This window comes from Ailuropoda melanoleuca, chromosome 13 (assembly GCF_002007445.2).
Source record: "Ailuropoda melanoleuca isolate Jingjing chromosome 13, ASM200744v2, whole genome shotgun sequence".
Lineage (NCBI taxonomy): Eukaryota > Metazoa > Chordata > Mammalia > Carnivora > Ursidae > Ailuropoda > Ailuropoda melanoleuca.
This window is the reverse complement of record NC_048230.1, coordinates 20,495,811-20,522,893: the sequence shown is the minus strand read 5'-3', so window position 1 is coordinate 20,522,893 and position 27,083 is coordinate 20,495,811. Positions and strand designations below refer to the sequence as shown.

General features: G+C 51.4%; 2 protein-coding genes across 8 annotated transcripts in view; one reads left to right on the top strand and one right to left on the bottom strand.

The window, feature by feature from the left end:
• The window catches only part of ABCC3 (ATP binding cassette subfamily C member 3), a 43,960-nt gene extending 28,899 nt beyond the window's left edge, over positions 1-15,061 (top strand). For 4 of the 5 annotated variants that reach the window (XM_034639978.1, XM_034639979.1, XM_034639977.1 and 1 more), the window contains 12 exons: positions 272-386; positions 562-709; positions 809-1,016; positions 1,317-1,627; positions 3,040-3,239; positions 3,401-3,527; positions 4,794-4,895; positions 7,770-7,916; positions 8,020-8,178; positions 8,794-8,960; positions 11,663-11,857; positions 14,429-15,061. In XM_034639978.1, coding sequence (XP_034495869.1) covers positions 272-386; positions 562-709; positions 809-1,016; positions 1,317-1,627; positions 3,040-3,239; positions 3,401-3,527; positions 4,794-4,895; positions 7,770-7,916; positions 8,020-8,178; positions 8,794-8,960; positions 11,663-11,857; positions 14,429-14,537 — 1,988 coding nt within the window. In that variant the 3' untranslated portion in view covers positions 14,538-15,061. Of the gene's footprint in view, positions 1-271; positions 387-561; positions 710-808; positions 1,017-1,316; positions 1,628-3,039; positions 3,240-3,400; positions 3,528-4,793; positions 4,896-7,769; positions 7,917-8,019; positions 8,179-8,793; positions 8,961-11,662; positions 11,858-14,428 lie in introns of those variants that run through there. The other variant, XR_004619411.1, reaches the window with a different exon arrangement.
• A 1,486-nt stretch (positions 15,062-16,547) lies between these two features.
• ANKRD40 (ankyrin repeat domain 40) lies at positions 16,548-26,159 on the bottom strand. Of its 3 annotated transcripts, none has more exons than XM_034639984.1 (5): positions 25,685-26,159; positions 22,308-22,456; positions 21,447-21,929; positions 20,083-20,255; positions 16,548-19,043 (listed from the first exon to the last, which is right to left on the bottom strand). In XM_034639984.1, the coding sequence occupies exons 2-5, from the start codon at positions 22,354-22,356 to the stop codon at positions 18,897-18,899; spliced, it is 852 nt and encodes a 283-aa protein (XP_034495875.1). In that variant the 5' UTR covers positions 22,357-22,456; positions 25,685-26,159; the 3' UTR covers positions 16,548-18,896. The 3 variants fall into 3 exon arrangements, with proteins under 3 accessions (XP_034495875.1, XP_019662231.2, XP_034495874.1); XM_019806672.2 differs by having other exon boundaries at positions 20,074-20,255; positions 25,685-26,156; XM_034639983.1 differs by having other exon boundaries at positions 20,074-20,255; positions 25,702-26,156.
• Between the last annotated feature and the right edge of the window lie 924 nt (positions 26,160-27,083).

Below are 27,083 nucleotides of genomic sequence, written 5' to 3'. Positions count from 1 at the left end.
CTCCTGACCCTTGTATTTGAGACCTTCTCCACAGTCCCTGATGGGAAGTTTTTCTCCGTGTCTAACCTAAGTCTTTCTTGCTGCCTTTTATTTTTTCCCAGCACAAAATTGGTCATTTATTTTTGTTCTTGTTCTTGCTGTCCTTTCACACCTCTCATGTTCTCTCGTGCGTGTCCATTGGGGCATCTTCCCTGGTGTGGGGACTGGGGAGCACCAGCGGCTTGCACGGTGAGCTAATCTACCACTTCTCCTTTCTCCCACCCTGCTGCAGCCTTGGAGGACACAGAGAATGAGGGGGTGCTGCTGATTGAAGACACGCTGAGCAATCACACAGACCTGATGGATAACGAGCCGGTCATGTATGAGGTCCAGAAGCAGTTTATGAGGTGAGCTCCTGAGAGCTCTCGGTGCCTTCCCTAAGCCCCACCAGGTGGGGCATGGGTGGGTGATCTCCCTGCCGCTCACAGCCTGGGCCTCCAGCTACAGCCCGAACCCCCTGGGGCTCTGTCCTGTGGATTTGTTGGAGATCACCCCCCCAGGCCTGACCAGCTGCCTCCACAGACAGCTGAGTGTCATGTCCTCGGAAAGCGAGGGCCAGGGCCGGCCTGTGTCCCGGAGACGCCTGGGTTCAGCAGAGAAGGGAGTGCAGACAGAGGAGGCGAAGGCGAGGGGGAAGCTGATCCAGGAAGAGGAGGCAGAGATGGGCACTGTGAGTAGGATGGACGAGGAAGGCTGGAGAGGGTGGGCAGGCCCCCCATAGTCCTGGGGCTCACGAGAGTCCTCTGTCCTTGACTGCCATGGCATGCAGGTGAAGCTGAGTGTGTTCTGGGATTATGCCAAGGCCATGGGGTTCTATACCACGGTGGCCATCTGCGTCCTATATCCTGGTCAAACTGCGGCTGCCATTGGGGCCAACGTGTGGCTCAGTGCCTGGACCAATGAAGCTATGGCGGAAAGCCGACAGAATAACACCTCCATGAGGCTGGGTGTCTATGCTGCCCTGGGAATTCTGCAAGGTGAGCGGGAGAGATAGCTGTAAGGTATTTTCCTCACATCTGGGCCACTGGATCCCCCAAACCATGCCCTTGCCTCTGAGTCTTCCTCCATCATCATGGCCATCGCCCTGCCCCAGCGCCTCCGTCACCCACCTTGGCCGTCCACCTGCCTCTGGGCATCTTGAGCTCATCCTAGCGGAGCTCTGTCTCTGAGCCTGCCAGCCACCGCGGCCATTCCCTACCTCCTCACCTGTCCGCCCTGAGCCCAGCATGCTTCCCCCCGGCCCCAGTGCATGAACACGTCTCTGCCTCCTCCAACAGGGCTCCTGGTGATGCTGGCAGCCATCACGCTGACGGTGGGCAGTGTGCACGCTGCACGCACGTTTCACCGGGCGCTGCTGCACAACAAGATGCGCTCGCCACAGTCCTTCTTCGACACAACGCCCTCAGGCCGCATCCTTAACCGCTTCTCCAAAGACGTCTGCGTCATCGATGAGGTTCTGGCCCCCACTATCCTCAGGCTGCTGAATTCCTTCTACAACTCCCTCGCCACCCTCGTGGTCATCGTGGCCAGCACTCCGCTCTTCACTGTGGTCACCCTGCCCCTGGCGGTCTTCTACGTCTTGATGCAGGTCTGCGGCTAGTGGGTGGGCGTGGCACTCGTGTGGGCGGGATTCTTGTGTGGGCGGGGCTCTGTAGGCGAGGCGCTGGTGTGGGCGGGGCTCTCTGTAGGCGAGGTGCTGGTGTGGGCGGGGCTCTCTGTTGGTGACGCGCTGATGCGGGCGGGGCTCTCTGTTGGTGACGCGCTGATGCGGGCGGGGCTCTCGTGTGAACAGTCGACCTGGGTTGGGACTTAAGGAGATCAGACTGCAGTTCGCCGCTGGATTTGGTTAGGGACAGTAGTCAGTAACTTCACGTCTTTGAAACTCATTTTTCTCACCTGTAAAACAGAATCATAGAATCTACCTTATAGGGTTGTTGCTAGGATAAAATGAAATCCTTGTAAATTGTGGCTGACCTAGGAACTCCTTCTTGCTACCTATTTTTTTTTAAAGATTTTATTTATTTATTTATTTGACAGAGAGATAGAGTCCGAGAGCACAAGCAGGGGGAATGGCAGTGGGAGAGGGAGAAGCAGAAACCATGCCGAGCAGAGAGCCCGATGTGGGGCTCAATCCCAGGCCTCTGGGATCATGACCTGAGCCGGAGGCAGACACTAAACCAAATGAGCCACTCAGGCACCCCTTGCTGCCTATTTTTAAATAAAAATTTTTTAACAGTGTGAGACACATTATCCTTCCCTTCCTTTATACATATCCAAACATATATATGCATATGTGTTTTTAACACAGATGACTTGGTAACATTCGGATAGGGCTGACGGTAAGGCATTTGTGCTGCTGAGCTGCTGTCCTGCCATGAGTTTAATCAGTTGCTGAAGGTAATCCACAAGGTGGCTAGAAGCTCAGGTGATCTGGGCTGTGCTCTGTGCAGAGACAGGGGACTCTCAGATACCCAACCTGTAAGGCTCTGGCCGTCTTTGGGCCCACAGACTAGAGGATGGAAGCTGGAGGCAGAACTGTGTTTCTGTGGGGCTGAAGTTTAAAAAACTGGGGGTGAGATGGGGAGGGGGTCTTTAAGAAAAAGAATACAAAATTATCTTATTTTTTTAAATTCTGTGATATTCTGACTGTGTAAGCCCATTGCTGGGGCACCTCAGAGGAGACAGGCATAGTCACTGATTTAGGAAGCCAACCAGAGTGAGTACTGTAATCCAGGCCCCTTAGGGCATGAGGGGGGTCAGGAGATGAGAGGGAATCACGAAAGGCTTCATGGAGGAAGTGGCCTGGAAGACCCAGCAGAGCTGACCCAGGGGAAAGGGTGGAATGAGTTCCTGAAGCCACATCAGGTAGAGAAAGGAAGCAAAGTCTTATGCGGGAGTGGGGCTGGCTGAGAGGAGGCCCAGATGGGTTCAGAGGGCATGCAGGTCTGAGTCAGGGGTCCCACGGTGCTGACGTCAAGCTCATTCTCCATTCTCTGCCAGCGCTTTTATGTGGCTACGTCACGGCAGCTAAAGAGGCTGGAATCCATCAGCCGCTCGCCCATTTACTCCCACTTTTCGGAGACGGTGACTGGCTCCAGCGTCATTCGGGCCTATGGCCGTAGCCAGGACTTCAAGGCCATCAGTGATGCTAAAGTGGATGCCAACCAGAAGAGCTGCTACGCCTACATTGCCTCCAACAGGTCAGAAGCCTCGTCCTTCAACCCCTGTTCCTCTGGGAGTTCCCACCAGGATCTCTGCAGGAGAGACCTTGAAGTTCTGGGTCCCACTTCCTCCTTCCCCCTCTACAGGAAATTACCTCCTTCTGCACTTGCCCCACCTGCTCCTTGTCTTGTCCTTCCAGGTGGCTGGGGATCCAAGTGGAGTTCGTGGGCAACTGTGTTGTGCTCTTTGCTGCACTCTTTGCTGTGATTGGCAGAAACAACCTGAGTCCGGGGCTGGTGGGCCTTTCTGTGTCCTATGCCTTACAGGTACACAGGGGTCTGGGCCCCAGGGCAGGGCTGCAACTGGGGCAGAGGCCACACAGGTGTCACAAGCATCTCCTGAGCATTTGCTCTGCCCCGTATGGGGACCAGCCACAGATTCTGCTCGCCAAGACTGTGAGCTCACAGTCGAGCACAGAGAAGACAGTCCCACCAGCAGGGGATTGTAATACAGGGTGAACAGGTCTTTGTGGAGGGAGGACCCAAATGTGGTAAGAACCTGGAGGAGAGTCTCTACTTGGATTTTGGTGTTGGAGAAATGATCTTGGTGCTTGGCCCCAAAGGACGAACAGAACTTGTCCCGCCTGTGTGCAGGATTTAGGTCAGCTCGGACAGCGGTAGTGGGACAGGGAAGTATGGGGCTGGAGTACACCTCATCTCACAGGCCTGCTGGGAAAGCACACAGAGAAGCCTGGGCTGGAGGGCAGGCCGGTCACCCCGATATCAGCCTGTATTGCCAAAGGCTTAAATAATTACACAGGGCATTTTTGTGACTCAGATCACATGTTCAATGCCACAGAGGGCTCAAGCCTTGAATGCTTTGGTCAGCAAAGGACGATCTTGACAAATGAGTCTTCTCAAACTTTCCTCTGCTATTGAATCAACTGGAGGTCCTGTGAAAATGTGGTTTCTGATACGGCAGGGCTAGGATGGGGCTCAGGGCTCGGCATGGCTATCAAGACCCCTTGATAGACAGTGTGGTCCAGGGACTGATTGCATCAGCATCACCCGGAAGCCCGTTAAAAGTGCAGAATCTGGGGGCGCCTGAGGGGCTCCATTGGTGAAGCGGCTGCCTTCGGCTCAGGTCGTGATCCCAGCATGCTGGGATCCAGCCGCACATCAGGCTCCCTGCTCAGCGGGGAACCTGCTTCTCCTTCTGCCTGCCACTCCCCCTGCTTGTGCTCTCTCTCTCTCTCTGGCAAATAAGATCTTTTTTATAAAAATGCAGAATCTCAAGTCCCACCACAGACCTACTGAATCAGAAGCCACATTTTAACAAGATTCCCTGGGAAGTCTTTCTTAACTACATTAAAATTTGAGAGATATGGGGGCTAGGTGGCCCTGGGTCAAGTCTGCAAGGTCACTGCCTGAGATACAGTTGTGATTAGAGCCCCAGGTGGCACACCTATGGACTTGCCCAGGCCCTCCTGCTGTGTAGAGGTGAGGAGCGTCATCAGGGAGTCGGAACTCCTCCCACGGCTGTTGTAGGGGGAGGGGAGATCACTATATCCGTGACCCAGTGCCTTTGGCCAGATAACATTGACTCTGAATTGGATGATCCGAATGATGTCAGACTTGGAGTCTAACCTTGTGGCTGTGGAGAGAGTCAAGGAGTACTCCAAGACGGAGACCGAGGTGGGTACTGGGATGAGCCTGGGGCAGGGTGATTCTAGAATAGTTGGGGAGGGGTGCTTGGTGACCCATCATCCCTACATTCCAAGGCCAGCTCTTCATGGGGGGGGGCTCTTCGTTCATTCATTCATTCATTCATTCATCCACTCATGGCCTTATTGAGCATCAGCCAGAGGTCCGTGCCAGCAGGTCCAGAGTTGAGCAAGACAGGGTCTAACCTCAAGCAGATTCTGATGTCATAGAGGAGGTAAGACAGGGCTCTGCACGAGAAGACGAGAGCTCTGGGGTGATGCCCCCAGAGAAGGCAGACAGGGGAGAATCATTCAGCTGGGGTGATCAGCTAGGGTGAGAATTCCAGCCAGAGATCAGCGGGGTTGAAGGAGCAGGGGTGGGGTAGCATGCCCTTTGCAGGGAAAGGGAGTGTCCCCTGCTGGGAGGAGAGGTGTGCAGACTTTGGTCTGCTTAACTTCTTCCCATAGTCACACCCCAGACCTCTTCAAGCCCGGAAGCTGCACCCTCTCTGAGATCTCAAGTTGAGTTTTTAGACCACCCTTCCTAGCCTTCCCAGTTCACATTCCCCAAACCCTCTGCCATCCCAGAACTTTGTCCTCGTTGGGACCCCCAGTCCCGTGACCTACTTTTGTCCCTCTGTCCACTAGCCCATCTAGCCTGGATTTTGTGCCCCACGGGGGCCAATGCTCCTGCCTCCCTTGCCCTCCCCTCTCTCGGTGGTCCTCACCCACAAAACCCCTCCCCGGTGGAGCCACTCTGTCTACCTTTGACATGCGCTCAGCAGCTAAGACATTGCTGGAGAAAAACCACTGATTTTACTTCAAGTTTTTGACCACACACCACTGCTGCATGTTCCCATTTTGCTTCCCCAAGAAGCATGTGTTCCCACGTCCAGAAAGATCTGTTTTGGACCTTCTTTCCTCCAACCCCCCATCTTCTCCCCTTTGCTCAGCCATGGACCTTGTGTGACTTGCCAGTGAGAAAACAGGGTATGAGATATGAACTCCCTCAATCTTCCTGCCTCCAGACTTTCCACTGTGTCTGTGGCCCGTTCACCTTCTTCCTTCCTCTTTTAGCAGGAAGCGTTCCTCCTCTGATCAAAACCCGCCCCTTCAGACTTCACCTCCCTAATTACACACTCCCGCTCCTACAGCCTGCTCCCTGTGTTGGATGATTCCCATCCACGGGCAAATATAAGCTCTCGTAGCTTCCATTTTAGACACTCAAACCAACCTCCCTTCCCCCTATGTTTCTTTGCTCTCCTTTGTCATGAAGCTTGTTTTAAAACCCACATGCTCTCCCCATTCCCTATCACCCTTTATCACATCTGCCTCCCACAGTCTGGTTTCTGGCCCTTGTCACTCCACCGATGACCTGCCTGGTTCCAAACCCGACACTTTTCTGTTCTCATCTAATGAACGTCTCAGCGACATTCAGACAGAATGACCCCTGCCTTCTTCTCGGAAGGCCCTCACGCCTGGCTTCTGTGACCCAGGCCCTCACTCTATCAGTCTCCACTGAGCCCCTGGCCTGCTTGTTCCTCCCAGTCTGGCCCCCCTCCCCTGCTTTCCCCAGGGCATCTCCTATCACCCCCTCACCCCTCACTCTGTGGGATCTTCAAATTCTCCCTCTTCACATCTAACATTCCCATTTCCCCCGGTCCATACACACGATCCTGTCTCCATAGCCTGAGAAGTTCTGCCCCCAATCCCACTGCCCATTCTTTTGACACCTCCTCGAGAGAATTGTCTATACTGGCTGCTTTGCTTTTTGACCAATGGCAGTCTGGCTTCCCCTGTCTCAAAGCAGGGCTGTCTTTGCACGACCCACACAGTCACATAGGTCCCCACACTTAGAAGGGCCTTACACTTGGTTTAATGTTCTGCTCTCACCACTTGGACATTCTTCATATTTACTAAACAAGAGACCCCACATTTCCACTTTGCACCAGGCCTCCTAAAGGGTAGCTGGTCCTGTCTCAAAGCCACCATCATCTTATGCCCAATTTATTTTAAGAACCGCCTTACTAGCTTCCCTGTTTTCCATCATCCCCACTCCCTTCTCATAGCAGCCAGAGGGATCCTTTAAAAACACATCAAATCATGTCATTGGTCTGTGCATGGCCCTCTGATGGCTCTTCATCTTAGTCAGAGTAAAAAGCCATAGTCCTTAAAATGGCCTGCAAAGCTCTTCATGATGGGACCACCCATTTTCTGTCTCCTACCTCTCGCCTTTGTCATGGTACTCCAGAACACACCTGGACAGGCATTTCCAGTTTCTGTTCCCTCTACCTGGCATGCTCTTCCCCCAGAAATTTACTTGGCTTGTTGCCTCACCTCTTTCAGGATCTTTAAATATTGCCTCCTCCAGGAAGCCTTCCGTGACCACCCTGTACTTCTACAACACCAAGCATTTCTCAGCACTCATCACTTTCCTACATTATGTAGATTTGCTTATTTGTGGATGGTATGCACCCCCCCCATACTAAATGTAAGCCTCACAAGGAGGAAAAGACTTTGTCGTGTTCACCACTGTGATCCCAGTACCTGTCACAGAGTAGCCACTCAATGAATGGTGAAAGAGGGGGCTAGGGCAGGCAGGGAGAGGCGGCTCAGGCCCTGAGGAGAGAGTGGGAAAGGGCAGGATGGGAAGGTTTCAGAGCTCTGTAGGGAATAAAGGCAGAGAGATAAAGGATTCATTGAACCACAGGGTTGGGCCACAGGGGACGCCAGGAACTCTCCCCCAGGGACCCCGATGGGTGAGGACGGAGGGGGCCTCAGGAGAGAGGCAGACTGACAACCGGGAGAGGGCCAGGCTGGGGAAGAGGTGCACCCTGATGCAGACCCCTCTTCCCCTGGCGCCCAGGCCCCTTGGGTGGTGGAGGGCAGCCGCCCTCCGGCGGGCTGGCCCCTGCAGGGCGAGGTGGAGTTCCGGAACTACTCCACGCGCTACCGGCCCGGCCTGGAGCTGGTGCTGAAGAACCTGAGTCTGCACGTGCGCGGCGGCGAGAAGGTGCGTGGGACGTGGCCAGAACCTGGGCGCAGACGCCGGGGAGGCCTGGCGAGGCCCCCGCGGACTCCTCCCCACCGGCTGACGGCCCCCTCACCCCCTCCAGGTGGGGATCGTGGGCCGCACGGGGGCCGGCAAGTCGTCCATGACCCTCTGCCTGTTCCGCATCCTGGAGGCGGCGGAGGGGGAAATCCGCATCGATGGCCTCAATGTGGCCGACATCGGCCTCCACGACCTGCGTTCTCAGCTGACCATCATCCCCCAGGTACGAGCCTGACATGCACCGGCCACGCTGACCAACAGTCCAGGGGGGTTGGGGGACATGCCCCACCCTGCTCTGTAGCTTGGGGTCCAGGCCTGGGAGCCCTGACCCACGGCAGGCGCAGAGCCGCAGCGCGGCCACCTGTCATGGATCTGAAAGGGTCCGGCGTGGCCTGGCCCAGTCAGCCTCTGCCCTCCCACCTCCTGGGCCACCAGTGGAGACCAGGATCACGGGACCCTTCAGGGACCCCACCCTCTGATGGGCTCTGCCCTGGTCTTCCTGTTCCACAGCTCGGAATTACATATCAGTCTTTCTGGCTCCTCTGGAGTTTTTTTGGTTGGTTTTTTTTTGTTTTTTTTTTTTTTTCCCTGCTGCCCGGACACTTTGGAGTCAGATTAGCGGCTCCGCTTTCTGCTTTGGTGGAGGACTTCGTGATTGGCAAAGCTGGGGTTTATCAGTTCCCCACAGGCATGTATCTGGCCATGGCCTCCCTCCTGGAGGGCCGGGGACAGAACGGGAGTGCTGCCACCTAATCCCCCGTTTTATCCCCTGCCCTGGGGCCCATGGCTCCTCATGGGGGCTGAGCTGCCCTCCTCTGAGGCCTTGTCGTGTCCCTAGGACCCCATCCTGTTCTCTGCATCCCTGCGTATGAACCTGGACCCCTTTGGGCGTTACTCGGAGGAAGATATATGGCGAGCCTTGGAGCTTTCCCACCTGCACACCTTCGTGAGCTCACAGCCGGCAGGCCTGGACTTCCAGTGCTCCGAGGGTGGGGGGAATCTCAGGTAACAGCTGGGGTTGGGTGGGTCAGGAACAGCACCCTGCTGAGCTAGAGCATCAGATGACGTGGAGTCCGGGCCAGCCCCCTCCAGCCCTCCCCACTCCCATCTCTGCCTGGGTGGGCTTAGGGGGCGTCGTTTCATACTGTACTATTCTGTGTGCCGGGTGTGGTGCACCATCTCTCTGACTCTTCACACAAGCCCCGGATGTGGTGATGGTCCCACTTTGCAGATGAGGAAACTGAGGCAGAGCCAAAGTCACCTAGCTGGGAGAAGGCATGCCTGGGATTTGAATCAGGTCCAGGAGCTCCCAAAGCCCTATTCAGTCCTGTCTTGTGAGGCTGTCAGTGCTGTGCTAGGCCTGGGGTGGGGAGTGGGGTCTGTACTAAGCTTGTGGATCAGGTAAGAGGAAATCTACGGTGTATTACGGACATCATAGATATTTCCCAAGATGACTCTGCAATCTCATCTGTAGCTTAGGAGTGAACAAAGTAAACTCTCCAAGCCCTTCTTTGCTTGCTTTCTTGCTTTCTTTTTCTTTGATTTTTTTTTTTAAGATTTTACTTATTTATTTGACACACACAGAGAGAGAGAGAGCGCAAGTAGGGAGAACAGCAGGCAGAGGGAGAGAGAGAAACAGGCTCCCGGCTGAGCAGGGAGCCACAGGGCTCAATCCCAGGACCCTGGGATCATGACTTGAGCCAAAGGCAACAACTTAATGACTGAGCCACCCAGGTGCCCCCCTTCTTTGCTTTCTTATAACCTCAGTGTTATGTCCCCAGCCACTGGGCTGTGCAACAGGGAGGGGCAGAAGTCACTTCTCACTAAGTCTAAAGGCTTCAGATTCCCCTATCTGTGTTAGCTGTGTGACTTGGGGCAAGTTGCTTAACCTCTCTGTTCTACCTCTTCCTTTGCTTTAAAATGGGGGCAATAACAGTCCCATACCTCTTTGCACTGTGTTGCCCACCAAAAATATAATGTGAGCCACAGATATGTAATTAATGTTTTTTCCAGTAGCCACATTAAAAAAAGAAAAAGAAACAGGTAAAATAAACTTGAGTACTGTATTTTATTTATCCCAATATATCTAAAATATTATCATTTCTACAAGTAATTGATATAAAAATTATTAGGGATATTTTGTGTTTTTTTCATAGTAAGTTTGAACTCCCATGTGTACTTTCACCTTTACGGTACATCCCAATTTAGACTAGCCATATTTCCAGTGTTCAACAGCCACATGTGGCCAGTGGCTATCGTTTGGGCAGAACAGTCTTTAGGTCATTGTGATGAAAAAGAAAGCCCTTAGCCTGGACATACTCCCGCGATATGTAGTTATTCTTATTCGTATTATTCTGCTCGGTCCACACCCATGGACTCTCTCCAGACCTCAGAAACAAAAACAAAAACCTTTACATTTGCTCAGCACTTGGTAGTGTTCAAAGCACTTTGGCACCCACTATCTTGTTTAATCTTTGCTGCGGTCCTGTGGGCCAGAAACGAGGCTCCAAAGTATAAAATTAAGTGTCCAAAGCTGCTCAGCTAGCAAAGGGAGGAGCAAGGGCTCAGGGGAGCAGGGAGTTTGCCCCAAACCCCTCCTCGCTGCATCACAGCCTTGGGTGGGATGCCCCCGCCCCCCTCCCCCTCCCCAGGCAGTCCTGACAGACTGAGTATGCCCTTCAGCTGGATTTCGCTTACACAGCCATGTTGGAGTGGCTGGGGGACAAGCACAAGCTTCCAGACCCTGCACTCCATAGCTGGTTTTGCTCCATTTTCCTACCCCTGCTTGCTATCCGCACCTCTCCTACAGCATTTCCTCCATCCCTATAGACGCCAGGGTCTCAGCCGGGCTGGCTCCCCTCCCCCCTCGCTGAGCTTATAGCCACTTTAATAAGCATAAGTGGCATCCTGTGCCAGTCCTACCATAAATCAGCCCTGAGTTCTAGCTGGAGGCTCACTCCGCTGCCAAAACCTTCATTAGCTGCGGGAATGGGCCAGGGAGAGAGCCTGGCCTTCACTTGGGCTGTGGTGACTCACCCCTTTGGGAAAGGCTGAGGTATTTGTCCTTGGGTGTGGGGGTACAGCAGCCTCTGTGGTTGGGAACACAGCCTTGCTTTGTTCACTGGCTCTGGCTTCCAAGGCAAGAGGTTGAAGGTATGCATCCCATCTCTCCTCCACCTCTCCAGGAACCTGACACAGGAGTCCCCATGTCCTCCCCTGCCCTGCCCCTTCCTGTTCCCACAACAGAGTCCTGGCGTGCATTCTCCCATGGAGCTGGGAGAATTGTGTGATATTAAGTTCCGCAAGATGGCATAACGTGTGACATACCCAGGAAGCGCCATTTAAGTGTTTTCTCTCTAGAGTGTAAATGACTGATAGAGTAAAGCAGAGAAACATCATGGAAACTAGCTGAGGAGTGAGGATAGGGAAAAAGGCACAGAAAGAGGAGGCCGAGGGTGCCAGAGAGAGACTGGATTTCACAATGTTGTTGAGCACTGGCTCTACCCCAGGCCCTCATCATCCCTGTGGGGTCCAGACCTCGATGACTCTGTGCTCCAGGAGGACGGGGCTGAGGCAGAAATGGGAGAGGTTAGACAGAAAGCCAGTCCTGGGCCATGGGGAAGGAATAGAGACGAAAGCAGTTCAGGGATCGGGGCTTGTGGGGGGGGGGGCGCCTGGCTTGAGATGCCTGCTTTCCCCGTTCCTAGCGTGGGCCAGCGCCAGCTCGTGTGCCTGGCCCGAGCCCTGCTCCGCAAGAGCCGAATCCTGGTTTTAGACGAGGCCACGGCAGCCATCGACCTGGAGACCGACGACTTCATCCAGGCCACCATCCGGACCCAGTTTGAGAGCAGCACGGTGCTGACCATCGCCCACCGGCTCAACACCATCATGGACTACACCAGGTGGGGCACCAGAACGCAGCGGGGGGGGGGGGCTGGGTGGGGTCAGCTAAGCCACCTGGAAGGGGCAGGCAGATTCAGGTGATCTGGACACGGGAGAGCTCGTGGGATTGTCTAGGGCCTGGGGGGGGGGGGTGGAGCGGGGAGAACAGGGTTTCTCAAGTTACAGGTAAGGGGCAGGACACAGGACAGAGTGGAGTCATCTGTACTTGGGTGCCCAGCAACGTTTTCTGGGACAGGGGACACTTTCAGGTTACCGCTGTGCAGGGAAGGGGCCCACTGGGGCTCCCTAGGCATTGCGATTGTGCCCAGGCCACCTCCCTCCAGCCTTCTGTGAATGCTCTGAGGTGGAGGTGGCTCCTTGGTGACAGCACCCGCACTCCCTGAGCCCCGGTGTTTAGAGAGCCTGCACCGCCATCCCTTCGTTCTCGTTCGGACCTCGTTCCCGCGGTCTGAGCCGGGCGTACACATGAGGGAGCCCCTGGGAGAAGTGCGTGGTGCTCGGGTCCCTGTCGTGGGGGGCCGGACCCTGACAGCACCATGAGAGGCAGACGCTCTGTGGTGAGAGCAGAGGGCTGAGTACAGCCCCTGTCGCCGCTGGCGACCGTGTAACCTTGGCCAAGGGGCCGAACCTCTGTCTTGGGGTTGTCGTAACGAGTCAATGAAATGAAGTGTTCCAAGCACAGGTGATCCTGGGAAGTGTTTGTTTCCTCCCCAGCCCCTTTCCGTAACCCTCCCTGGCACTGGTTTGTCTAAGGATTAGGGAAGGGGCCTTGCCCTTGAGATCTTACACCTTCCTTGGGGAGGCAGCCACTCAGCCAAAAGGAAAACCAGAAACCTATTCCCTCACTGTGGTTTGGAGGTGTGGTGCTGGAGGGCAAGGTGAGGGGCTGGGTGGCTTACGGGCCTCATGGAAGTGACCCGGCGCTGGCCTGGCAGACTGGCCCCCTCGGAGACGTGGGAGCTCAGAGGGATGAAGGGGAGAAAGCTGCAGCCAGTCTCTGTTGAAGGAGTGTGGGGAGAGCTTATCAATAGGCCTTCATTCACAACATAAACACCCACAGGCATGGGGACGTGGGGAGGATGCCACGGACAGGGCAACAGGGCAGACCTTGTCCCTCTCTCACAAGCATCCCCACATGGCCCCCAGGGGCTTGAGAACCAGGCTGAGAATGCCTGATGCAGCCATCTGTCTGTTCCATCCCTACCTCACTCCCGTCCAGCACTCCATTGAGAGAAGAGAGGGTGGACAGGAGGTGCTGGACCCTGGGTCCAGATGAGGGACAAGGATGGGCTGACAGGATCTGTTCCCAGGCCTAACTGAAAATGGTATTTGCCAGCAGCCCTGAGGGTAGAAGGCTCAAACCTTGGAGGGTGGGAGTTCATACATTCTAGAGGGACCAGTGGAAATGAATGAGATAATCATGTATTGAACATGTAATCAGAGCCTGAAGGAAGGAAGCAGGGGTCCATGTGTGTAGACCGGAGGAAGCCAAGCCATACAGGGCAGCCAGGATACTATCTCTCCTAAAAAGAGGAAGTATCAGCCAGGCCCTAAAAGATGAGTAAGAGTTGGGGAGTGGGTGAGGAGATGGGTACAGAAACAAATTTCAGGCAAAGGGTGCAACACATGCAAAGGCCCTGAGGTAGGAGGGCCCATGAGGCTGGAGTGCACAGGGTGAAGGGCGCAGCGGAACCAAGATGAGGAGGAGAGAGGGACAGGCCCCACTATGCTGCACTTCAAGGACCACGGTAAAGCAGTCCGTCCCTACCCTAAGAACAGTGAGAAACCACCGAAGGGAGGAGGGGCAGTCTCCTGGGTTCCAGTTTGGGCACTGGCCAGGCAGAGATGTGCACAGGCACACTGCTCCCCAGGACATGTTTTCGGGAGCCCTATAGGTAAGGAAAGAGAGTACGGCCACGCCCTCCCATCACGGGGCATCTCAGGAGGGCCCTTTCCGCTCCTGCGTCCCCCTGGGAGCCAGGCTGCTGACCCCACCGCAGGTGCTCCCTGTGCTTCATTGGCTGGGGATTCGAATCCCAGGCCTGACTGTGTGTGTGTGTGTGTGTGTGTGTGTGTGTGTGTGTGTGTGTGTGTGTGTGTGAATCCACCCATCAGCAGCAACCAGGTTTGCGGCAAAGTCCCAGATTCCAGCGTCAGGCCTCAGCACAGCCTGGTTTCCTGCCGTGTGCCTTTGTGAGTTGGCACAAAGCAGATGGAAGCGCACAGGGCCCAGCGCACAGGCCCGTGGCTCCCTGGGCACCAGCCTGTGACCCCGGCAAGGGAAGGGCTCATTAGGGAAGGTTTCCAGAGCCCCGACTAGCAGAGATGAATAGGAAGCTTGTGTTTGATCCCAGAAACCGCCCCATCTGCCAGGAGAGCACACGGAGCGGCTAAAATAACCAGGCTTGCAAGCGTGCCTGTGTGGCTTAGCGGCTGTGTTGGGTGGGTCGCCTGAAGCAGGCGGCTTGGCATCTCACTGCAGGGCCTGAGCGGTCCCCAGAAGGGGAGGAGTGGACTTGAAGGCCGCGTCTAGGCTGATGGAGTCCTGACCACTTCTTCTCTTTGGCTAGGATCCTTGTCCTGGACAAAGGGATGATAGCTGAATTTGATTCTCCAGCCAACCTCATTGCAGCCAGAGGCATCTTCTACACGATGGCCAGAGATGCTGGACTTGCCTAAAATATATTCCCGGGGCTTCCTCCTGGCCATTCCTGGTTTTCATCGGGAAGAAAAAGACACCAAGTACGTCTGCAAGATGGACTTGATGGCAGACGCTGGGGGCGTTTTTTTGGGAGTTTTGCCCCATCAGGTGCCTCCTGGAATAATTGTGCTAAATGCTTTAGATGAGGAAGCAGGGCCCGAGAGGTGACCGGTGTGCCTGAGGTCACAGCTGGTTTAAGGCAGAGCCCAGACTAGTGCCTGGGTCTCCTGATTCCCAACCTAGTGTTATTTCCACACTGGGCTGTTTTCAATCATCTCATGGAATGACCTCTCTACTCTGTATGATTTTTCATATTTTCTACTCTGAAGTTTTGTTTTGTTTTTTTTTTTAAATAAAGCTTTTTCCTCCTGGAACAGCAGACTACCGGGTCAGGCCGTCCTCAGGAATGGAGCCCTGTACTCTGGGGTGCTGGCCTGAATCCATTAGAAAACGGGACACTGATGAAATAAAGCTATATGGTCAATATGTATGCCCTGACGTAGCCTTTCTCTGGTCACTAGGTTTGGGGGTTAGGACCTTTGGGGGAGGCAGGGGGAGAGGTGGGGGTAGACTTTATACACATCCACATGGCTGGAATTATCTGAGAACTTCAGACTCAAGAGCTTTTGGCTAGAAATATCGTCTTCACAGCCAAAATTCACTGGGTAATTGCCAGGAGTTCCTGCTCTGTTGTGCAGATACTGTAAAAAGGCGAGAAATAAAGCCCCTGAAACCTGACCTGAGGCCTCCTGGGAAGGCTGCCGTGAACACCTTCTCGTGTATGTCATCCCTCAGACCTCCAAGCCTGCTCCTCTCGGGGATAAGACAGGCATGGTGCTTCATTTCCTTGCTCCTTTAGAATGTTCCAGACGGGTCCCCATAACCAGTGAGGCCTCCGAGCCATTCATCTTCCCCTGTGTGGCCAAAACTGAATGTGGGAGCAAAGAGCAGCCCGGGGGCCACACCCCATCCCCCCTGCCCCCGACAGTCCCGGGCTGGTAAACACATCTTGAGGGGGGAAATTAAATTTGGTCCTGAGCAAGCCAACAGAGCGCTCATTTTCTGCAGGTCAGAGTCCATCTGGCATAAGGCCTTCTACTTGGAATGGATCTCTCTTCTTTGTTACCTTACGAAGTTTTCTGGTCTGACTCTCTCACTCCCTTGACCTTTCTGCTTTGTCTGATGGGACTGGTTGGAGGTGAGTGTTTGTCTTTCTTCCCTAAATGGTCTGCGGTGGGTGCAGAGATGGCTCCTTTGATCTGGTTCTCCTCTACGTATCGGGTCGGCCTGTGCTGCGGGACCATTTGTTAAAGGTTAATCACATTTTTTTTTGGCAGCCTGTTTCTGCCCAGGATGTTTATGAGTGTATGGAAGAAGACTTCCATCCTTGTGATAAAGCGAGTATGAAAGCACAAATGCCCAAATTATTCTGCCTCTCCTTGGTGCTAAGAAAAGGTCTCTGCTGTGCTCCCTGATTTATTAGGCCAATTTGGCATGACGTCTGCTGTGTGAGGCTCCGGCCGCCCTCAACCAACAGAAACAAAGATCCCCTTGGCAGCGAGCTCGGCTAGAGATCTGAAGGCTGTATTTCCTCTCCTGCCTCTGGAGTTTGCTTCTGAGCTCACTGAGGCCCTGACAGGTGCTGACAGCCCAAAGGAGAGGCTCAGTTGTAGAAAGTAAATAGGATAATCAAAAACTGTGGTTCATAGGGGGTGACCTCCATCTAGCTGGCTCAGCTACTCCGGGGAGATGAAGCTCATTGCTGTGAACCCGGAGGAAAGGCACTGCACAAAATAGCTGTCTCCAGGTGCCACTGAGAGGCCACGAGCTCCGCAGCAGCCGCAGGAGGGGAGCAGCTCAGCTCAGGGGGAACGCTCCCTTCTATTTTTCCTCTAGAGCATTGTGTCCCTGGGACTGTCCAGGAATTTGAACCCCCTGGGATTAGAAGGGCTGTGCTACTTAGAAAGCCAAAAGGAAAGAAGACGGGCTCAGTCCGTTAATATTTTATTTTAATAATACTTGTTATGTTTGAACAGTTGGCAATGCACAAAGAAAAAAAATCTTCAGTGAATGTTTACACACGGTGTGAACACATGCTTTAAATATGCAGTGGAGGAGGGGTGAATTCACGTTAACAAAGCTAAAAAAAAAAGTCCTTGTTATAAATTACACAAAGCATATAAAAATATTTCTCTGAATGCATAGATTAAGACTTTAAACTCACCTACCATCAACTGTGCAGCCTCATCCCACCGCCAGACGCAGGAGTCAGTTGACTACAGAAGACTTGATAAAGGAGGAGAGAGGCCAGTGGAGGGCTCAGCCCTCACGTGAGACGCCAAGACCCTCCCTCGCCCTCACCTCCATCTCTAACTTCGGTCTCTAAGCGGGGGGGGGNGGGGGGGGGGGGGGGGGGGTGATGCCCTGGAACGACTCCTCCACCCACCACCCTGGGGGACGGGGCAGGGACCTCCACAGCCTCTGAGTCTCTAATGGATCTAGATGGCTAGAAGAGTTGTTACCCCAGTGATTTCGACATAAGTTAATACTGGACTTACTTCCTCGGGGACAGAACTAGCCTTCATGTTATCAGTAAATTGTAACTTTTCCCAAAGGGAAGGAAAAAAGGTTAGTAGGTCTAGGTAAACTAGCTTCTGATTGGTTGAAACACAAGGGAGGTTTCCTCTTTAAAGCACTTCAGAGAAGGGATACTAAGTAACCTTTACTCAGTGGTGCAAACACTGTACAAGGGTGAGTAAGTCACCATCAGTAGTTGGTGGAATACGGTTAAGTCAGCGAGCACAGTGACTCTGTGAAGCTGGCCTTGAAAATACCTCAACCTCAGCTCAGTCCTGAGGCAACAGCAGGAGGCCATGAGCTTAGCACAACATTCTCTGCCACTGACATCTTCTGCACGTCCTCGCACAATCAGTCGCAGCGTTCCAATAAAATTAACACAGTTAGGAAGTTCAGTTTCTTTGGAAACTATAGGCACTATGGGGAAGAAGCTTCTTAAGACAGCAGGGACGCTCTTTAACAGCCGGCTTCGAACCCCTGCCCTCCGGTGCGTCTAGGTGTGCTCGCTCCTATTTCTAAAGTTAGGCTGTTTGTCTCAACAAGACAGTGGCTCTTTGAACATTAATGACACTGAAGGAAAGGAAAAGAATTCTTGAACGAGCTCTTGGAAAACATTCGTAGGCCATGCTCAAGAGTTCAGTCAGGTGTCTTCCAGAACAAAGCCTGGCAAACTCACAGCTGACTTGGTTAAGTGGACTTGGTGGTGGTAGTGGGGGAGCCCTAAGATCAAACAATTTGTTTACAAAAGCAACAGATTTCAGAGTTGTGTAAAAATCCTAATAATTTCAAAATAACCTTTATCTTTGATACAAAAATAAAGATGCTAACTCCTTTAGCTCGATTTCCCACAATAACCTTTAAAAGAGCAACAGATTCAGTTTCAAAAATTGCTTTTCATTTCTAGTGGGAAGTGGAGGTGGAGAACATGGGCCGGCAATGTTTGTGCTCTTCTCAGACGGTGCAATTAAACATGGAGAGGACAGGAATGGCCTCAGAGATTTAAAAGGCGGGGTGGGGGGGGGGGGGTGGGGAAGCGGTTTCTCTTTTGGAAAGCATCGGAGAGCCCTCTAGTGGCCACAGCGTTAATGCAGCGACGACCATCCAGGCCATGGCGGACTGGAGCCAGAGCAGCAGTCTTGAGCGCTCACAGAGAAAGGGGGCGGAGGGAGGAGGGGCAGCTCTTTTGGTTAACAGCATACTTACAACTAGGTAACTGTATTCTTAAATACTTTGAACCTGAGTAACATTAATAAATATGGTATGTGAAACCTCATAGCCACTAGTCACACTAAAATTCTTTTGCCCAGTACCTGTGCTTTCCCCAATTTCCTCTGTGGCTGGCTCCTGCTTCAGGAGAGGCGGGAGCATGCAACACCAAGGGAACATGTCCGCCCTGCATGTGCACCGCCCGCAGGAGTGGCTGCACACAGGCTTGGCTCTCTCTCCGCGTCTGTGTAGACAGCACACTGACCCGGGGCATACGCAACCGTGGATTCAGAATGGCCGGCTTCTGCCTCTCCAGACCACTTCTCAGCTGTTCACAGCTTCAAGCACTAGGTTTTTTGTGCACCAAGAGGCTTGGAAGAGTGGCACCGCTGCTGGGGGGGGGGGGGGGGGGAGGTCAGGGGCTGCCTATCTTGGCAGAACGATGTTAGTGTATGCTACCCAGTGGCGCCCAAGGCATGACGGTCCATGGCTTGTCCTTGGCCCAGAGGGCATGCTCACTGTCACAATACTCTGCGATAAAAGTCCCTGCTGCATTAGTAAGTCAGTTTGGAAGCTCTCCTATTGTAGCAAGGTCTTTCAGTCAGTGTGGATGCAGCATTTCTGAACAGAAAATTGTTCTCACTTATCATTAGAACCAGTTCCAGCTCCTGGAAGTCTTGGAGTCGAGCAACATCTTTGTCCTAAAACAAAATAGGGTGAACACATTCAGAGGAGTCACTTGTCTCTGTATGTTTGGTGTGTTGTGTTGATACCAGTATCTCAGCTCATTTTCAAGTGAGGAAGAAAAAGGAGGAGGAGGAGAAGCAGGAGGAAGGGGGGGAGGAAGAAGAAGAGGAGGAGAAGTGGGAGGAGTTGGAGGGGAAGGAGAAGAAGAAGAAAAGAGGAGGAGGAAGAAGAGGAGAAGGAGGAGAGGGAGGAGGGGGAGGAATTGGAGGGGAAGAAAAGGAAGATCCCGGTGGCAGGCTATGGGTGACAGTGCCGGAAAGCCCCCCGGGGGCGTGAGCTGGGTTGGCACAGAGGCAGAAGCCCTTAACAGCAGCTGCTCCAGGACGAGCACCCCCTGAAGCGAGAGGCCACTCAGATCCGTTTTCCCCAGGTGCCCTGAGAAGCCACGGATGCTGGGAGGACCACACATGTATCCATGTGGATTTGCCCTATCATTTAACCTGGTTCTTTTTTTTTTTATTTTTTTTATTTTTTTTATTTTTAAAGATTTTATTTATTTATTTGACCGAGATAGAGACAGCCAGCGAGAGAGGGAACACAAGCAGGGGGAGTGGGAGAGGAAGAAGCAGGCTCACAGCAGAGGAGCCCGATGTGGGGCCCGATCCCTTAACGCCGGGATCACGCCCTGAGCTGAAGGCAGACGCTTAACCGCTGTGCCCACCCAGGCGCCCCTAACCTGGTTCTTAACACAGGCCATATCTGATAGTGCACTAAAGTGATCCTTACATATCACTACACAAACAACCAAAAATAGGTACATGTGAGTGGTAATTCAGAAAATTCTCTTTCAAAAATATCATGTCCCTGTAGACCCAGTAGAGGGAAAGAAAGCTCAATGACAGCTTCTGGAAAACTACCCTTTGCTCCTTTTCTAGTCTCTTTTCAGTTCCAAACTATGATTCCTACAGCCAAGGAGGAAGCTGGGTATTTTCCAAATGCAAAAAACCAACCACCAACTACTCGTGGTTAACAGACCTTTCTTACCTTTCTTACCAGAGTATTGGGTAATTTTCTGATCTTCTCCACTTGATCTGGATTAACACCCAGCTCACAACAACTCACTCGGAGCAGTTCTTGATAGGTGAGCTCCTGTCGGTCCAGTTCAATTTCAATGAAATCATTTTCTCGAAGAGATGGATTCTGAATCCTCACCTTGAGTACCAGCTCTAGAAAAAAAAGAGGGAGAAATGTTAACGGATGGTGCGTGCACAGTCAGCCGATAAAATCTCAGATCTTTTCCAGAAGACTGTTATACCTCCCCATTCCCTGGGCCGAAGGCCTGCACCACCCCTTGAGAAAACCCAGCCCAGTCAGCAGGGTTAGCTCAGCCCCACTCCTGGCTCTGCTGGCACTTCCTGCACTATCCTCCTGACATCCAAGACTGTGCTTCACAAAGTAAAAGGGAGGTGTGTTGGGGAGAAAACCATCCAGTGTGCAGAAGGACAATTTACTTCTGCTGCTGGAGCTGGGGAGGTAAAGTGGACGAATGGGTTTGGGTATCAAACCACATGTGAGCAGGGCAGGGGAAGAGAGCTGAGAGGAAGGCACAGGCAAGATAAGGGATAGGAGTGACTCTAAAAGGACTTAATAATTGTGACTCCAAAGGCATCTCTGAATGATGAAATTCCTTGCAATAAACACAGTAAGATAGCTGAAAGGAAGTAAGAGCTGAAAGGAAGGCACAGGTAAGATAAGGGATAGGAGTGACTCTAAAAGGACTTAATAATTGTGACTCCAAAGGTATCTACCGATGATGAAATTCCTTGCAATAAGCACAGTAAGACAGCTGAAAGATCAGCTGTGGGACCATATTCTACACAATACCTGGCCTGGACTCTTCAAAAATCTTGAGGTCCAACATGATAGAGAAAGGCTGAGGAATCTTCTGGGCGAAAGGAAAATGGAACAATAGGATATCCAAATGCAACGGGTGACCCCAGGCAGGGGGCAGGGGGCAGGGGTGGAGGGAGCGCACAGAGCTGCAGAGGGCACCATGGAGACAACTGACAATACCTAAATATGGCCTGGATTAGAGAATGGTATTATAGCAAGGTTACATTTCCTAAACTTGATCGCTGGACTGTGGTTACGTAAGAGACCATCCTTGTTCTTAGAAAATACACACCTAACTATGTCAAGGTCAAAGGGCAAAAGGTAAACCATTTGTGAATCTGAGTAGAGACAGCTCCTTATACCAGTCTTGCAAACTTTGTGTGAGTCTGTGATCAGATTCTCGATACATATATAAATTCCATCCCCCACGCACCCATCCACCCCCCAACAACCAGGAAGTGCATCACTAGACCTCTGGACACTGGCTGCCCCGCAGTGCCAGCTGCTTCCCGCCTCAGGCTTACCTTGCATGTTAAATGGAAATGCCCCCGTGAAGAAGAACGGCTGGAATGCTGGTGTCGGTCCTGCATATGTCCCATTTTGAGGGTCCAGAGACACTGGTGGCTTGGACGGGACAGAAGAGAACAGTGAGCAGCTCTGACTCACCGGTGGCTGGCAGACAGGACGCGGTTTTGTGCTTTCTGGTGTTCTGAGTATGGCAGAGGGGGCAGACACGTCCCGGTTCTGAACCAGTGCCAAAGAGGTGTGGTCCCGTGGAAAGGCCCCGGCCAGGGGAGGCTCCCCGGTGGGGAGCAGGGGAGGAGAGCCATCTGCAGGGGGTGATGCCGGAGGTGTGGAGGTGCCCCCGTTCTGTAGCTGGCCTGGATTCTCTGCCGCTGGGGTGTAGATAAACGGGAAGGCTGGGTTGGCCAAATAGTTGGGAACAAAGGGCAGTTCTGACTCCTTCTTCAGCTGAGGGAGGCTGTCCGCACCATCATCTTCCTCCACTTACAAAGAAGAAAATGCATAACATTTACACAGCCCTTTAAACATCACTAAGAGTGTCTTGTGAAAGCTACTGTCCTTTGGTATGTGACATATTTTGTTCAGTTTTTACTGCCGCATTAATCAGAAGAGCAAAGAACATTTCGTTACATTTATGATTGTCATTTTTATCACTTTAAATTTTACAGATTAAAAAAATAAAACCTGATAATAGCAACTTGTCTGGAAAGCACATGGAATTACTATCTTGGCACAGTAATATTATCTTTGCTTTTGAAAACAGATTTGTGGTTTGACTGGCATCAAGAACGCGGCCAATAACACTGCGAGTCTTAAATTAGTTTGACAAAATCAAAGGTTGCCCCCACACACAGACTCACCTCCCATGATCTTCCTGATTTCTCTCCTTGATGTCAGTTGCACTGGCATTTCTCCTTTCGTGGTAAGAATCTCTTTGTCAGCTCCTGATTGTAATAAGTAAGAGACCACCTGACCGTGATTGCGTTTACACGCCCAGTGTAAACAGGTCCTGTCGAAGAAAAGGAAAAAAGAGTGAGTTACAAGAGGAGAGGGGATTTGGGATCTCAAATTCCACGTGCTGGTCAGGAAATAAATGCAAGCCCATTAAGAGTTCAGCTAGAACCAGGAAGCCAGGCTGGCAACCTCAACGTTTCTTCTCAGAGAGCAGGTGATCAAAATATTTAGTATGCTTGAAATTTATTTCTACATTTCATTCCGGGCCCTTGGGAAAAACCAATTCATCCTAGTTTTCATTTCAGTGGCTTCCACAAGGCCGGCTGGGCAGCTAACTCTAATGGTACTGCTGAGTGGTCTCCCCTCAGTAACGCTCATTAGACTGCCCCAGTCTCTTTAAAATGTTTGATAGTGCCACATTCCTTTTTAGGGACAATGACAACTTGCTTCATATGCACCAAATGACACATGAAGATTAAATATTAGCAGGCTAATAATCACGGCTTGCTCTGCTGCTAAAATTATTATTGCTATAGGAGATATTCCCAGCTGAATCTCAGTTGCTCACTCTTTCCCTTTCCCTTTTCTTTCCCTCTCTCTCTCTCTCTCTCACACACACACACACACACACACACACGGTTTTAAAATTTCCATTTTTGAAAAAGTTGGCTTCTCTAGTTCTCTCTAGAAGTCTCATCTGCTCCAACGTACGGTGCTGCACACAGACTAATTACTAAGGTACTTTAAAAATGTACATCAATGACCAAAATTTTCAAGAACAAACCCTTCTAACATATCAGACTCATTTCAGTAAAACTAATTATTTACTATTGTACACATAGGAAGGTATTACACATACTCTAAAGGGCTATTTTAACACCACCTAGAAATATAATTAGCATGCTGGTTAAAAACTCCGTCTTAACAGAAATGAAAGGATTCAGAGTTACTAAATTCATCCCCAGTTGCCAAAGCTGAGTGATATTAAAGAAGGAAAATATTTTTTCCCCTCCGTTCTGAAATGTCCTCACTCATCAATCCTCTAACTGAACGGAGGTAAATATCCTCAGAGCTTAGAGCCAAATACAATATGGTAAAGAACAGAACGACATGTTCAGCAGTGAGAGGTAGGTCACTAACCCAGAAGTATAACGATACAGAAAGTTCCTTTGGTTCCAGGGAGACATTGACTGGCCCTGGCCTCCTAAACATTTCTGATTTACAAAAAGCGAGCTTGTCTGGCTGGCTGGGAGCCAATCCACTGATATTTCAGAGTGATACCCCACACTATTACTCATTAGAATTAGATTATCTGGGTACCTTTAAGACATACTCTATGAAGAAAAGATTGCCAATTTGGGAGAAATAAGGGAAGAGGCTTGATCTCAACTTCTGAAATAGAAGCTCATGAAAATATGCAAGTGTCTGCTTGGACTTACAGGTACTTAATCACTGAACAAATGAACCAAGAACAAGGTGGACATTGCTCGGAGTGGAAGGATCCAATACATCCGTGATTGTGGGCATACTGCAGCTGACTCTGTGTGTGTGTGTGTGTGTGTGTGTGTGTGTGTGTGTGTGTGTGTCTGTGGCATAGGCTTGAAAAGTGAATAATTATAATGATAAGCGAGCATTCAAAAATGAATGGCGCATGATGAGAAAAATAGGTTCCCTTTTGGAAATAAAGTACTCACTTGCTGGTAGTAAATCACTTGTTCATGACAAGCTTGCGACTGAAGAAGGTAATTTACTGCCAGTGGGTCTGAGACGCTCTGGGAAAACCAAATAGCTCAAGCGTTACCATGTAAAGTGGGGTTAAGTCAACATGGCACGATCGCCACAACCCTGTGCCCTGAGTGATCATCATTTAGAGCCCAGACCTGTGTGGTTCTGGGCGGCGGTAACTCTGCCAGGGAGTGCTTTCAACTTCTTCACGAGCCATTATACTTATTCCTTAAAGGCAAGGGATATGCACACACTTGAATTACAATGGACGTGGGAACTCTATGTCTGAACTTCAACTCTTTAGGCTTTAAATTTGCAGTCAGGAATATCCGGTTAGTCCGGGGAAGTATTTCAGACCAGAGGCACTGGCCATCATTCATCAGCGCTGAAAATGTGGTTATTGAACAACTGCAAATTGAAAGCAGTAACCACTCTGCTTTTCTATGCTAGAGACTACGTTTTTTGAGGGTAACCTTTAGATCCCATTACCCAGAACAAGGCTTAATAAGAAGAAAACAATAGTTAACACAGATAACAATGCTTTTTACATGGGGGACACTGTTCTAGAGGCTTCACATAAATTAACTCATTCGATCTCTGAACAACCCATCAGTTAAGTGCTGTTGTCAACATTCCCCCATTTTACAGAAGAGGAAACAGAGGCAGTCAGCAAATAAATGAGCCAAACGGTACGCTAGGTGGTAATGAAGCACACAGGGACGACAAAACAAGAGATGGGACTAGAAAGTGCCAGAGGCAGAGGAGGGGCACGGTGCCCTTTTCAATCGAGGGCCCAGGAGGGGCTCACCGAGGTGACATCTACGTCAATACCTGGAGGAGGTGAGGGAGCAAAAACATTTTAGATTTAGAGGGAAGAAAAAACACAAAGGCTTTGAATCAGGACCATGCCTGGTGTTTCAGGGAAAGCCAGGAGGCCAGGGGAGCAGGAGGAGGGGAGCAAGGGGGCAAATCCAGAGATGAGGCATAGAGGTAAGGAGGGAGGACGGTGCAGACAGGAAGCCGAAACTCTAGGACTTCGGGCTTTCCCTCAGAATGGGATGGTAGCCATTCGAGGGTTCTGAGCAGAGTGAAATGATCCGACTTCTGACTCAGGTTTTAGGTCAGGATCCCTCTGGCTGCTGTGCTGAGAAAAGACTGCGGGGTATTAAGGGTAGAAGCAGCGAGGGGACAAGTTGGGGGGCTGCAGCAAGAATCCGGGCAACAGGATGATGGTGGCCGCGTAGCAGAGGTGTACAGGTGGGGCTCGTGAGAAGTGGTCCGACACTGACCACAGCTGCAGCAAAGCTGGCGGAATTAGCCACCCGGCCGGATGTGGAATATGAGGGAAAGACAGAAGGCAAGGAGGGCACCAAGGGCTCTGGCCTGAGCACTGCACCTCAGATGCCGAACTGAGTAGGACACAGAGGAGCAGGCCTGGGGCAGCTGGGGGATGAGGGGAGATCAGGAATGCAACCTTGAACCTCCAACATGAGTTGCCTAACAGACATCCTCCCCGATTGATAAAGATTCTCTTCAGGTCGCTTCAGGTTCAACTTACGTATACCGAGCACCTACTATGTGGCACGCATTGTGGAGTCAGATGCTGGCTTCCTTTCTAGTAAATTCTATGACCTCGGGGAAATGACTTAATCTTGCTGGGCCTCAGTTTCCTCATCTGTAAAACAGAGGGAGTAACATCTATGTTCTTGAGTAGTTGTGAATGAGATAATGAGGCAAAGCTCTTAGAGCCTTGTCTATGCCACAGAGCAAACTCAATAAATGTCAGCGATTCCTACTATGCTTCATCTCCTTCAGTGGTCACAACACTCGTCTCAAATAACTGGAAAATGAAGTGACTCAGGCAAGGTTTTATTCGCTAAAGCAGGAAGGGAGAAGAACCTGCAGGAAAGACCAGGCTGCTGCTTCTACACAACACTGCCTCCCACTGCCAAAACAGTGAGTCACAGCTTGTGAACCACAGGGCAACGCTCAGAAAAGGTACACACACACACACACACACACACACACACACGTTCAGAAAAGGTACACACACACGCTCAGAAAAGGTACACACACACACACACACGTTCAGAAAAGGTACACACACACACGCTCAGAAAAGGTACACACACACACACACACACACACACCAGCAAGCTGGTTTGCAAACACTTTTAAAACAAACAAAACAAAAAGGCAGTGGCTACTGTTTCCTGGCCTTCTGGACAGCTACCCAGGCTGTTTTCTTTAGGAGGTAGATAACTCTGGGAGGGAGTCAGGAAATCATGGTTGTGGTCCCGGCTATCTTATTGATAACTGTGTCACCTAGGGCAGGTTATTCTCTGTGGTTGGATCCATCCATATCCAGTGGCCCTCTCAGTTCCAAAATGTATGACTCCACTTCAAAAAAAGAAAACCTTTCCAAGCTCACGTTAACTCTGAGCTAGCAAAACAGGCTGGTTAAGCATTACTTGGATCAAATAAAAATTTAAGGGTGAAGAGGACAGAATAACATCACATTCGGTAACTTAACACTAAAAATTTGACCAGCACATCCTAAAATGAGACTCCCTATTTAATTGGGAAGGGCTCAGTCTGCAGGCAGGCATCTAGAGTCTTGATTCAAATTCGATAGTTAAGATTGTAATAAGAAAATAAAGCAAAACACTCCATGGGATAAACGAGTCAGTCTTCCCTCAACAGGCAGCTGTAGGCAGCCGCAAATCACTGGTGCAGTGAGACAAACAGAGACGGAATAGTGATGCAAGTGATTTTTTTTTTTTTTTCCGGTCTTGGGAAAAGAAATCGTGCTCATTTATAAGATTCCTATTTGCTCGGTTGCTTATGCTTTTTGCTCTGCACAGGTGTGTTTTCCGGAAGCTCCTAGGGCAAAATAATTCAACACTCGAACTGGGGTGCGAATCAATTGAATCGCAGCCGCCAGGGTTCGCCAGCGA

Coding starts and splice junctions, on each gene's coding strand:
- ANKRD40 (XM_019806672.2), bottom strand. CDS start 22,356: ATGCCAGTGCAACTGACATCAAGGAGAGAAATCAGGAAGATCATGGGA. Junction 21,930..22,307: donor AATCAGGAAGATCATGGGAG/GTGAGTCTGTGT, acceptor CTTCTTTGTAAG/TGGAGGAAGATGATGGTGCG. Junction 20,256..21,446: donor ATTTCCATTTAACATGCAAG/GTAAGCCTGAGG, acceptor TTTTTTTTCTAG/AGCTGGTACTCAAGGTGAGG.